The 12,684-nt window shown below is 44.3% G+C and overlaps 1 protein-coding gene across 5 annotated transcripts in view; it reads right to left on the bottom strand.

Annotated features, from left to right (window-relative positions):
• Positions 1 to 12,684, bottom strand: part of LOC100397136 (N-acetyllactosaminide beta-1,6-N-acetylglucosaminyl-transferase) — a 171,921-nt gene that overhangs the window by 97,498 nt on the left and 61,739 nt on the right. For 2 of the 5 annotated variants that reach the window (XM_078368449.1, XM_035295115.3), the window contains one exon: positions 5,036 to 6,241. The exons of 1 other annotated variant lie outside the window; for it this stretch is intronic. In XM_078368449.1, coding sequence (XP_078224575.1) covers positions 5,036 to 5,960 — 925 coding nt within the window. In that variant the 5' untranslated portion in view covers positions 5,961 to 6,241. Of the gene's footprint in view, positions 1 to 5,035; positions 6,313 to 12,684 lie in introns of those variants that run through there. 2 more of the 5 variants (XM_078368450.1, XM_054253764.2) reach the window with 1 other exon arrangement.

The following is a 12,684-nucleotide window of genomic DNA, read 5'->3' as shown; positions in this document are numbered from 1 at the left end:
ATGGGCACCTTCACCTAAGCAGGCCATGCAGAGAGGCCTATGAGAGGCCTTTAGAGGAAATGCTGCTTCTTAAGGGACCTCTTATGTATAGGGAATGGACCATGTTTTTGTTTTTGTTTTTGAGACAGAGTCTTGCTCTGTTGCCCAGGCTGGAGTGCAGTGGCATGACCTCGACTCATTGCAACCTCTGTCTCCCAGGTTCAAGCAATTCTCCTGCCTCAGCCTCCTGAATAGCTGGGATTACAGGTGTGCACCATCACACCTGGTTAATTTTTGCATTTTTAGTAGAGATGGAGTGTCACAATGTTGGCCAGGTTGGTCTTGAACTCCTGACCTCAGGTGATCTGCCTGCCTCGGCTTCCTAAAGTGCTGAGGTTATAGGCATGAGCCACCATGCCCAGCCCCATGTTTTGTTTTGCTTATTTATTCATTTATGAGACGGCGTCTCACTCTGTTGCTTGGCTGAGTGTAGTGGTGCTATCGCAGCTTGCTGCACCCTCGACCTCCTGGGATCAAGCGATCCTCCTGCTTCAGCCTCTCCAGTAGCTGAGACTACAGGTGCATGCCACCATGCTTAGCTACTTTTGTGATTTTTTGTAGAGACAAGGTCTCACCGTATTGCCCAGGCTTTGCTTTTTTGAACGACATGACCCTGCCATCCTGGTCACCGCTGATTGGACAACTTGGGGCTACATAAAGGGCAGCTATTAGCAAACAGGTCAGCAGCAGCCTGAGAAGTGGAGTGGATTGAGAACAGGGATCTTCATTGTATATATATACAATGGCTGCATGACCCGAGGCAGGACTCTCTGGGAATATCTCAATGGGACACAGAGGGCACTTACTGTCAAGAGAGAAGCATGGGCCAGTGTGGTGGCTCACACCTATAATCTCAGCGCTTTGGGAGACTGAGGCAAGCAGATCACCTGAGGTCAGGAGTTCAAGACCAGCCTGGCCAACAAGGTGAAACCCCATCTCTACTAAAAACACAAAAATTAGCCAGGCAGGATGGCACGCACCTGTCATTCCAGCTACTTGGGAGGCTGAGGCAGGAGGATCACTTGAACCCGGGAGGTGGAGGTTGTAGTGAGCCAACCTCCCTGTACTCCAACCTGGGTAACAGAGTGAGACTCTATCTGGAAAAAAAAAAAAAAAAAAAAGAGAGAGAGGGAGAGCAGCATGGAATCTGGCAGATACCAAAAGACACAGGAAGTAGAAGCCACAGGGTGGAGGAGCCCATAAGCCAGAGGAAGCCCTGAAGCACAGTGAAGAATTTCAGATAAGGTAAAAGGGGCAGGCAAAGCAAAACCAGCAGTGGTGGAGACTCAGACATGAGTCCAGCCAACATCTCAGCACTGCTAGGGCATCTCCTGACCACTGCGTCAGCAATGAGAACGCATGGCCCACCTCCCCTGCCTGTGGTTGTAGCCACGGGCCACATGCAGAAGTGATATTTCAAATTCAGTTAAATAAAATACATTCCGTTTTTTTTTTCTTTTTTTGAGATAGAGTCTTGCTCTGTCATCCAGGCAGGAGTATAGTGGTGTGATCTCAACTCACCACAACCTCTGCCTCCCAGTTCAAGCAATTCTCCTGCCTCAGTGTCCCGAGTAGCTGGGATTACAGGCACCCGCCATTATGCCTGGCTAATTTTTGTATTTTTAGTAGAGACAGGTTTCACCATGTTGGCCAGGCTAGTTTTGAACTCCTGACTTCAGGTGATCCCCTCACCTCTGCCTCCCAAAGTGCTGGGATTACAGGTGTGAGCCACCATGCTCAGCTTGACTTCTTAACTTTAGAGAATCCTAATCATAAACTCTCAATCACTACAATCAATTGGAACAATCTCAAAATGTCCCTCTCATTCCCTGCCAAAAAAAAAAAATCGAGTTGGCCAGGCACACTGGCTCACGCCTGTAATCCCAGCACTTTGGGAGGATGAGGCGGGTGGATCATGAGGTCAAGAGATCGAGACCATCCTGGTCAACATGGTGAAACCCTGTCTCTACCAAAAATACAAAAAATTAGCTGGGCACGGTGGCGCGTGCCTATAATCCCAGCTACGCAGGAGGCTGAGGCAGGAGAATTGCTTGAACCCAGGAGGCAGAGGTTGCGGTGAGCCAAGATCGCACCATTGCACTCCAGCGTGGAGTGAAACTCCGTCTCAAAAAAAAAAAAAAAACCACATACACATTTGCACTCCAGCGTGGGTAACAAGAGTGAAACTCTGTCTCAAAAAAAAAAAAAACCACATACACAATCAACCAGAAGGACGCTTACAAAGGAAAATGGCTCAGATCTCCACATAACAAAAGTAATAATTACACGAGACAACCCTTACATTTCTAATTCCCTTACCTCCTACATTTAGCCCTGTCTCCGGTCAGGAAAGAGTGGCAGGCCTTGCTGGATGTGGTGGCTCATGAGGCTGAGTCAGTAGGATTGCTTGGGCCCAGGAGTTCAAGACCAGCCAGCCCTGGCAACACAGTAAGACCCCGTCTCTACAAAAGTTATAATTAGCCAGGCATGGGCACACACCTATAGTCCAGCCTCTTGGAAGCTTTGAGCCTGGAAGGTTGAGACCAGCATGTGCCAGGTGCTGTGGCTCATGCCTATAATCCCAGCACTTTGGGAGGCTGAGCCCATGAGCCATGATTGTGCCACTGCACTCTAGCCTGAATGACAGAGTGAGATTTTTTTTTTTTAAAAAAAAAGGGTAAAAAATAAAGATAAGTTTCAAAAAGAAAAGAAAAGAATTGGCAGGGTCAGTCGGGGTCCTCTGGCAGTGATCATCCACACACATAACACAAAAATGATTTCAGGGGTGAACTTTTGTTAGTTTCTGAAAGACGTGAATGGGTGCATTTGTGTTCTATTGCTTTGCCAATATGTTACTGCTAACACAGGGTGTATAAATCCAGCACCAATAGATAGATGGAGTGGAGATGTCAGGGTGTTTCCCTTAAGTTTCAGTTCAGTAAGCCGATTAGGATCACAGACCCTGAGAGTGGCAAGGGACTCTGAGGCCATCCTGTCCAATCCTGGAGGTTACCTCTGCAGGACTTCCCCAGCCCTGCTTCCCTTGACTTTGCTCACCATTGAGGAAGCTGCTCATTCTATTCTCAGCTCCATGTGTTCTCAATTCCCATCTGCTGGCCCTAGTTTCTACTTCTAAAATGACCGAATTGGTCTACTTTCTCTTTCCTGAGCAAATCTTTTAATTAGGTGAAGACACTGATCCATCTTCAAGTCTTTTCAAATCAATCCTTTTTGTTTGTCTTGGTATTCTCTCTTAAAGAAAAAAAAAGTGGGGACTGGCCTTTTTACTTCCCTAGCTGCTCTCTTCAGAACTGCTCTGTCAATGTCCCCTCGTACAGCAGGGTGGCCACACCTAAAGAGTCTACATCTTACTCCAAGCACATGGGAGGGAAGTGGAGCTTTCACTTCCCTTACTGTGGACACTGTTGTTCTATTTAAACAGCTCCGTGCCTCCCCCGCCCGATTTTTTTAAGCCCCAATTTCTTTTGATCACTACATTACCCCTTCTGGCTCTGAGAAAATCACAGATTTAAAGAGAATTCTAAGCCTATGAAGCTTTGTATATCAGCATCTAAAACAAGCACCTACAATGGTTTACACCTCTTGCCATACGGGGGAATCATTTAGAAGCTGTACAAATACCATTAGTCTGGCCCCAAGGAGGGAAATGAGCCCTGGCTTAGGTTATTTTTAGAAGCCCCAGATGATCATAATATGTATCCAGGGTTGAACCACCAATCCAAAGAAACCATGACTGTGATCTTCATACGGGTTCCAGTTACTTTTTCCTTTGAACTGCAAATACGAATTCTTGTTTTAAATTGAACTAGCAGAAGTAAATTGGTTCACTATAAACAACTTGAGATTATTCAAAAATCATTTGGAACTTGGACCGAAGGAGAGATGGAGTTGATTTAGTAACAACTGAGCCCTAACTGAAGGTCATCCTAAAAAGAACATCAGGCTTAGGAGATGCAGTTTGTAATTGGTGCGTGTGCTTACTTGCTAGCTGCGGGACTCGAGCACGTCATGTAATCATACTGAAGTTTCCTCATCTACTAAATAGAGGCCCTGGTCTAGAAATATTTAAGGTACTCTAAGGTTTTTTTTAAAAGGTCTCACGATGTTGTCCAGATTGGTCTCAAACTCCTGGTCTCAAGAGATCCTCCTATCTCAGCCTTCCAAAGTCCTGGGATTACAGACATGAGCCACCATGCCTGGCCATGCTCTAAATTTTTGATTCAAGAGCAGAAAAGAAACTGCAAATAAAAAATTCAAAAATTGTATGTTGCTTCCATTTTGAAAGGAAGGAGCTTCAACAGGGACAACAATATTATTGAAATGTTCAAATTGTCATTCATATTTTATTTATAATACTTATACCTGATTTTAAATGCATTACGCTGAAAGGTGAATAAGGTTTACATTTTTACTTATTTATTTTATTTTTATTTTTGAGATGGAGTCTTGCTCTGTCACCCAGGCTGGAGTGCAGTGGCATGATCTCGACTCACTGCAACCTCCGCCTCTCAGGTTCAAGTAATTCTCTTGCCTCAGCCTTCCCAGTAGCTGAGATTACAGGCATGCACCACCACACCTGGCTATTTTCTTTTTCTTTTTTTTTTTTTATTTTTAGTAGAGATGGGGTTTCACCATGTTGGCCAGGCTAGTCTCCAATTCCTGACCAAGTGATCCACCTGCCTCGGCCTCCAAAAGTGCTGGGATTACAGGCTTGAGTCACCATGTGGCCACATTTTTATTTATATGGCCAGTGTTCCTTCCATTTTTTTGTCCTGTGAACAGAGCTGTTCACAAGAGTGGGTGATAGAACACATCTCCATTTTACCATTTTACAGAGGAAAGATTTTTTTAAAAATTTAACATTTAAAACTGTAAAGAAGTTTGTTAATATTTTTTCCACTCTTTTCAAAGGAACTTATTCAGTATTGACCCGCAGTGTCTATTGGTAAAAATAAAAGCTAAGAGATGTACATACCGGGAATCCTGTTAAGCGTCACCCAGAAATGTTCGTCGGGGCTGTAGGTGTCCTTGGACCAGGAGAGTAAGTCAAGTGCGAGCTGGTCTTGGAGAACAAAGTTAGCAAAGTCCCTTGTGAGAGCCACGTAGGCTGTGCCAAAGTAAATGACCATGTCGTGAGGAGGAGGAGTTTTTAATTTTGTGGTTTTAATGACATAGGAATGTTTGTGGTCTAACAGTTCTTGGTGGACGTACTTAGTCCGTCCAATTGCATGCTCAGGAGGCAGGACCCCAGGAGTGATATTTTTCCCTTTAAATCCCTTCAGATACTGAACTATTTCCCTGTTGGTTTTCAGGGGAAAGTCTTGCCCGCAGGTGTTGATGACGTACTTCCAGGGAACCTCAGAAGCCACAAGGTCTTCCAGGCAGTGCAGATCAGCCCGGAGCCTGGAGATACCCCCATAGACGACCTGCTCCATCTTGGAAGCCAGAAAAGCATTTGGGAAGCAGCTGAGTAACTGTTTCACGGCTTCTTTAAAGGCAGCCGTCGCCTTCTGATCCAGGTGTACACAGTAGACGTTCTGGGGCATATAAATCGCCCTGAAGAGCCTCTCAAAAGTGCCAAAGTCTTTGTGAATGGTCACTGTGTAAGCCAAAGGGAACCCAGCCTCTTCTTCAGAGAGTGTTTCTGTGACATAGTGGCTTCGAACCATATATTCATAGCAGGTAGCTTCATTAAGGATAGTTTTTAATGCATTTTCTGTTGGGTAAAAAACTTTCCCCTCAAAAATCTGATGACAGACTTCTGCTAACAGTGAAGCATTGGTCAGAGCTGCCCTCAGAAAATGTTTAGTCTCCCATAACTCAGTATTGTAAACAAGTACAAAAATCAGGGCAGAAATAAGAGACATGCTAAAAAGACAGTGCTTCCAAGAGCCCATCATTCACAACCAGGAAGTGAGTAAAATGTTTCTCTCTTGAGATAGGATCAGAGTGTCGATATATTGAACTTACATGTTCTCCAGGTTCCAAAATCAACCTCTTGATGGCTGAAGCTCTGGTCTGGCTGTTCCCGGTCCCTTCAGTTCACGCTTTTTGTCCCTTTTCTTTCTTCCTCCCCTCTTCGTTTACCGCTAGGTTGCATTTTCACTTTCCTTTGACACATTTCTGAAGTGGCTCCTCTGCATTTGGCTGGCCTGTTCACCTGCTAAGCTGCAACCTGTGTCTACACAAAAACAAATGGCCTCAGGGAGAGTCTGATTCCTGGAGGTCCACCTGTCCCCACGGTGAAGTCACAGTGGGTGAGGTGACCATTCTGCAAGTCATCAGCTCTCAGACCTTAACCCAGCCTCTTCTCCCGGCCAAAGTCTAGTGACTGTGTCCCCTCCCCTGCTTCCTGTTAATCATTGTGTTCAACAGCCTGAGTTTGTTTGCTTAAACTGCACTGCCAAGCTAAGAGCTTCAGTCTGAAGCCTGTGAATACTGCCTGGAGAGAGATTCTGTCAATAAATATGTAGTGTTTTAAAAAATTGCCTAACCCTGTCTTTTTCCACTGTCACACTTCGTACTCCCAATTGGCTGCGTATGCTATGGGCATGGCAACTGACTGGCTATCGGGCCAAAGTCTTTCCAGGGCTTGATTTTATCACAGCTGGGTAAAGTCTTTTAAAAGGCACATTGTTTGTGGAACTTTGAACTTGAGAAAAAATGAAAGAAAAAAAAAGGCATGCACATTAATTAATTAGCAAGCTTACCTCACCACCTAACTTACTGCACAAAGTGACTGTGGCGCTCTGATGAATAAAGGCTAACTTCTTTTTTAAAGCACCAAAATAACCAACAGCCCATCATCACCCAAAATTGCATAGAGGCCAATATGAGTGAATTTCAAGTTTATTTTGCCCTGGTCACATAGGATGCAGACGGAGAACCCTAATGCTTAGAGAAAGGAGAGAAGGGCATCTCAGTATTTTTATTTTTTGAGATGGAGCCTCACTGTGTCTCCCAGGCTAGAATGCAGTGGTGCCATCTCGGCTAACTGCAACCTCCGCCTCCAGTGTTCAAGCAATTCTCCTGCCTCAGCTTCCCAAGTAACTGGGAGGTGCCCACTACCATACCCAGCTAATTTTTGTTTTGTATTTTTAGTAGAGACAGGTTTTACCATGTTCGTTAGGCACACACATGCACACATACATATGTGTACACACGCATAAACACATGCGCACATACACACGGATACACACATACGTGCATGCAGACACGTGCTCATGAACATGCACATGCATACACACATATGCATACACACACACAAACACACATACCCCTCACCCCACACTCATACTTCTAGCAAATGACACAATTACCACCTCTCCTTTGAAATATTCTTCCTCTTCCCTTCTCTATCCTCTGTGAGCCCATGCCAATCAGATTACACATCTCAAACAGCAGTGATGCAGTGATGGTTTGTATGATGTGGTAGTCAGCCGCACCCGGAGTGAATGCATGTCCCATTGGCTCCAAGCTCACGTATTCCTCATATTTCTAGCTCCTAGCATTGTCTGTATGTGATAGACAATCAACTATTTATGTATTTAATTATTTACTTACTTATCTAGACAGTTTTGTTCCGGTCGCCCAGCCTGGAGTGCAATGGCAGGATCTCAGCTCGATGCAACCCCTACCTCCCAGGTTCAAGTGATTCTCCTGCCTCAGCCTCCTGAGTAACTGGGATTACAGACACCTGCCACCATGCCCAGCTAATTTTTGTATTTTTAGTAGAGATGGGGCGTCACCATTTTTGGCCAGGCTGGTCTCGAACTCCTGATATCAAGTGATGCACCATCCTTGGCCTCCCAAAGTGCTGGGATTACAGGCATGAGCCACAGCGCCTGGCCATCAATCAAATATTTATTGATTAAATGCTCAAGTTTTCATTTCCCTGTTTCTCTGATCACATTAGTGAGAAATTCCAGGTAATACTGATTTGTGAGAGACACATATTTGTATCTATGAATGTGGTACAGTCAACATACCTAATTTTTCCAATATGTCTTTGAATTTTTATTAAATTATATTAATTAAAGAATTTACTCTTTTGTAGAGATGGGGATCTTGCTATGTTGCCCAGGCTGGTCTTGATCTCCTCAAGTGATCTTCCCACCTCATCCTCCCAAAGTTTAGGATGACAGCTGTAAGCCACCGCACCCAGCTCATTTTCTTAATCTCAAAGACAACATGATATTACAGATAATTGATACAGTGTTTCCACATCCTGTACTGATAGTGTTTCTACCTCATGCCCATAGGATGTACATATTTTTCCTTGATCAAGAACACAGGTGAGACTGGGTGCAGTGGCTCATGCCTGTAATCTCAGCACTTTTGGAAGACCAGAGGGGCTCTTGAGGCCAGGAGTTCGAGACTAGCTAGACAACACAGCAAGGCCCCATCTCTAATAAAAACAAAACAAAACAACAACAAAAAAAAAAACAGAAGCAGGCAGGGAGATGCAAGCTTCCTCCTGCATTTTGCACTTAATATCACACCATAACATTTTCCCTAGTGCTTCTTGGTGTGTCTCAGGCACTACCTTCACAATCATTAGTTTAGAACATAAGATTGGAGTTATTCTTGTTGGTTTTTCTGCCACCCCTGCTAAAAGTGCATGCATTGAGATGGCGGCCAACTCCATTACACAGCATCAGGAATACAGGAAATGACGACGAGAAAGGACCCAGGAAAAATTCTCTAGCACCCCGTGAGTCAGTTTTCAGTTGTTTCTGGAATCAGATTCTACAGCATGACTCAGGTACACCCATTCATGCCCACAGAGCCCCCAAAATAGAATTGAATCAATATTTTCTTAACTATCTTTCATGCATCTATCCAGAATTCTTTCGAACAAAATCACTTCTTCAATACAGTAGGCATACAAAATCAATTTTTTTCTGAAATGACTTAAATTTCTCTAATTTTTTAGTTAACTTTTAATGTCTCTTTAGACTCTATCCATATCAAATGAAATTGACTACAGGAATGATCAAATGATAATGCCAGTGCTGAACTATGCTTATCTAAACTAGTTAAGTAATTTTTACCATATTTTCTCCTAATTTATCTAGACAATTACGTCAGATCTTTCTTTCCTTGACTGTCACCTCATTCTTGGCCTAGTTCTATCCCTCCAGACACTGCAGGCATAAAAGCATCTTGAATCATTTGCTTGCTCTTTGAATTTCCAGCTCACTGGATTTAGTTACAGGGTAATGAACACTTGCATTCTGTGCTCTGCTGAAGGTACAAGCAAAGTTCAGGCATCTTTACTTATCCTTACCTGAAATGCATGAGAGTCCCTTGATTTTGAGCTCTGGAGCATTTACCATCATGTAAAATAGTATTGTTGACAATCCTAGACATTTAAATAAGAATTAACATGAGCCGGGCATGGTGGTTTGTGCCTGTAATCCCAGCTCTTTAGGAGGCTGAGGTGGGTAGATCACCAAATGTCAGGAGTTTCAGACCAGCCTGACCAACATGGAGAAACCCCATCTCTACTAAAAATACAAAACTAGCTGGGCGTGGTGGTGCATGCCTGTAATCCCAGATACTTGGGAAGGTGAGGCAGGAGAATCGCTTGAACCTGAGAGGTGGAGGTTTTGGTGAGCCGAGATGGCGTCATTGCACTCCAGCCTGGGTAACAAGAGCAAGACTTTGTCTCAAAAAAAAAAAAAAAATCAGAATTAATATGAACCTATTTCCTTTTCATTTTATTTTTATTTTTCTTTATTTTTTCTTTTAAAAACGGGGTTTCACCTTGTTGGTCAAGCTGGTCTTGAACTCCTGACCTCAGGTGATCGGCCCGCCTTGGCTTCCAAAGTGCTCGGATTACAAGCGTGAGCCACCACACCCAGCCTGAACCTATTTCCTTTTACTTCAACCCAGTGCCAGCTGATGCGTTTTCTCTTGGTAGGCACGTGGGACATGCTGGTCTTCCTGACCCTCCGGCTTTCCTGATGCCCTTGTGCAATCTACCACTAATCGCTCTCCTCAATTCTGGGCTCTAGGTGCTTGCATTTATGTGACATAATGGGAGGAGATAGTAATCAGAAAGTGACCAAAAAGAATAGAGATTGTCTATCCCAGCTTGAACTTTACATCAAAATTAATACCCTCCAATTCTAAGTTGGAGGCACTGATCAGGTGGGATAAATAGAGTTCTGAACAAACTGGGAACCAGCGAAGACTTCTAGTTTGGTTGCTCGGTAACTGACCACACGTAGATTATGTTCAATCTCTAATCGCTTATTTCTCCATAACACATACTCTTATAAATTCTCACTCCAGGACATAAACTCATTTTTATTGCGTTAAGATACTGCACTTAGAGTATAGTCTCAATAAGTGATTGTAGAATGAGAAGCGGAAGAAATGGGGTTCCTTTCTACAGTCAAGAATCCCATCATCCTCACCTTAATTATTCATGGGCCATATGACGCCCAAAGCGCTTTTCACATATTCATTTTACCATGACATCACCTGTGTGCCCAAATTAGAAACCAGGGGGCCAATGGAAACCTTCTCAGCATCTTTGAAAGCCTGATGAGGCCTCAGAGGAAGAACAGCTTATATTAAATTGATTTTTAATCCAAAGGGCAAAACATTTTGTCATTTTTCTTTTCTTTTGTTTTTTTTGAGACAGCGTTTTGCTTTTGCTGCCCCAGTGGAGTGCAATGGAGCGATCTGGGCTCACCGCAATCTTCACCTCCTGGGTTCAAGTGATTCTCCTGCCTCAGCCTTCCAAGTAGCTGGGATTACAGGCATGCGCCACCATGCCCAGCTAATTTTTGTATTATTTTGTCCTTTTTCAAAAAGACAACTGTTTTCCTGTCCTCCTCTCTGCCTCCCCTTTCTCATTTATGTGTTTTCTATTGACAAGTTCAGTGCCGTTTTATCCTCATCACTATTCCTTTTTAAGCATGGGTTATAACCACAGGCTTTGAGCAACAGGCCTTAAATAGTACAATTAAAAAGAGCCCCGGAGGCCAGGTTCGGTGGGTCAGCTTGTAATCCCAACACTTTGGGAGGCTGAGGAGGGTGGATCACCTGAGGTCAGGAGTTTGAGATCGGCCTGGACACCATGGTGAAACCCCGTCTCTATGAAAAATAAAAAAATCAGCTGGGTGGCCTGTAATTCCAGCTGCTCGAGAGGTGGAGATGCAATAATTGCTCGGACCTGGTAGGCAAAGGTTGCAGTGAGCTGAGATCGTGCCACTGCACTCCAGCCCGGACGACAGAGCGAGACTCAGTCTCAAAAAAAAAAACACCAAAACCCTGGATTCTGTGTCAGAAAGTCTCCATGGACCAAGGCCACTCATGACAGGCTTGGAGCTCTTGAATAAGTCATTTGATTTATAATCACAGCTTCCTCTTGGAGTGAATTTGAGAAAACAACACCCTCAGATCTCACAGGCTGACGGACTCTGCAGTTACTCAGAGCCTCCAACTCCCAACTGTGGCTTCCTTCCTAGTCAGACCACATCAGTCCTGGGTTTTCAAGTCTCAAGTCAAGACAACAGCAATCTGTGGGCCATGCTGGGAGGATTCTGGAGGTAAGGCACCCAACATGCTCAGCTCAGGGCTGGTAGAGAAGTCAGAGCTAATTCTAGACCTGGATGGAAAGCCGTGGGGAAGAGGCTATGAGAGGAACAAAAATATACCTGGAAAAAAAGGTAATAGGGAAATGCAAGAGAAAGCTGGTCTGGTTTTTTTTTTTGAGATGGAGTTTCACTCCTGTTGCCCAGTCTGGAGTATAATGGCGCCATCTCAGCCCACTGAAACCTCCCAGGTTTAAGCAATTGTCTTGCCTCAGCCTCATGAGTAGCTGGGATTACAGGCACGCACCACTACACCTGGCTAATTTTTGTATTTGTATTTTTTTAATTTTTATTTTGAGATGGAGTCTCACTCTGTCACCCAGGCTGGAGCGCAATGGCATGATCTCGGCTCACTGCAACCTCTGCCTCCCAAGTTCAAGCCATTCTCCTACCTCAGCCTCTTGAGTAGCTGGGATTACAGATATCCACCACTGTGCCTGGCTAATTCTTTTTTTGTGTGTGTGTGCATATATATATATATATATATATATATATATTAGTAGAGACAGGGTTTCACCATGTTGGCCAGGCTGGTTTCGAACTCCTGACCTCAGGTGATCCACCTGCCTCAACCTCACAAAGTGCTGGGATTACAGGCATGAGCCACACCGTGCCTGGCTGAAACCTGGTCTTTTCAAGCTCGGCCAGTTAAATAAATCTGAGGTAATGTAAGGCTTAGGAAAGTTAAATAGCAGCTCAGTTACTAGGCAGAGTCCAGGCCTTAAAGGCATATTCCACCTGCGTTTGCACATGAAAAGATATCTGACCACCCCAGGTTTTCCAAGCCAGAGTCTAGGTGAGAAGCCTGAGCCTAAGAACTTCATTGGTTTTAGCAGTTTGATTTTTCTGTTGCAAAAAGCTATTCTGGAGTTGAGTTTTGAGTGTATTCTGTAGGTTGGATATTATGAGAAGCTAGAACAGCAGCCCAATCTCAGTGCCCCAGGCTTTGTCGTTTTCACCTTTCTGGAGTTCCACTCTTTCCTTCCCGCCCTCTATCACTCAGAAAGTCCTTGAT

This window comes from Callithrix jacchus, chromosome 4 (genome assembly GCF_049354715.1).
Source record: "Callithrix jacchus isolate 240 chromosome 4, calJac240_pri, whole genome shotgun sequence".
NCBI lineage: Eukaryota > Metazoa > Chordata > Mammalia > Primates > Cebidae > Callithrix > Callithrix jacchus.
The sequence above is the reverse complement of the archived record's forward strand: the minus strand, read 5'-3'. Positions and strand labels throughout refer to the sequence as shown.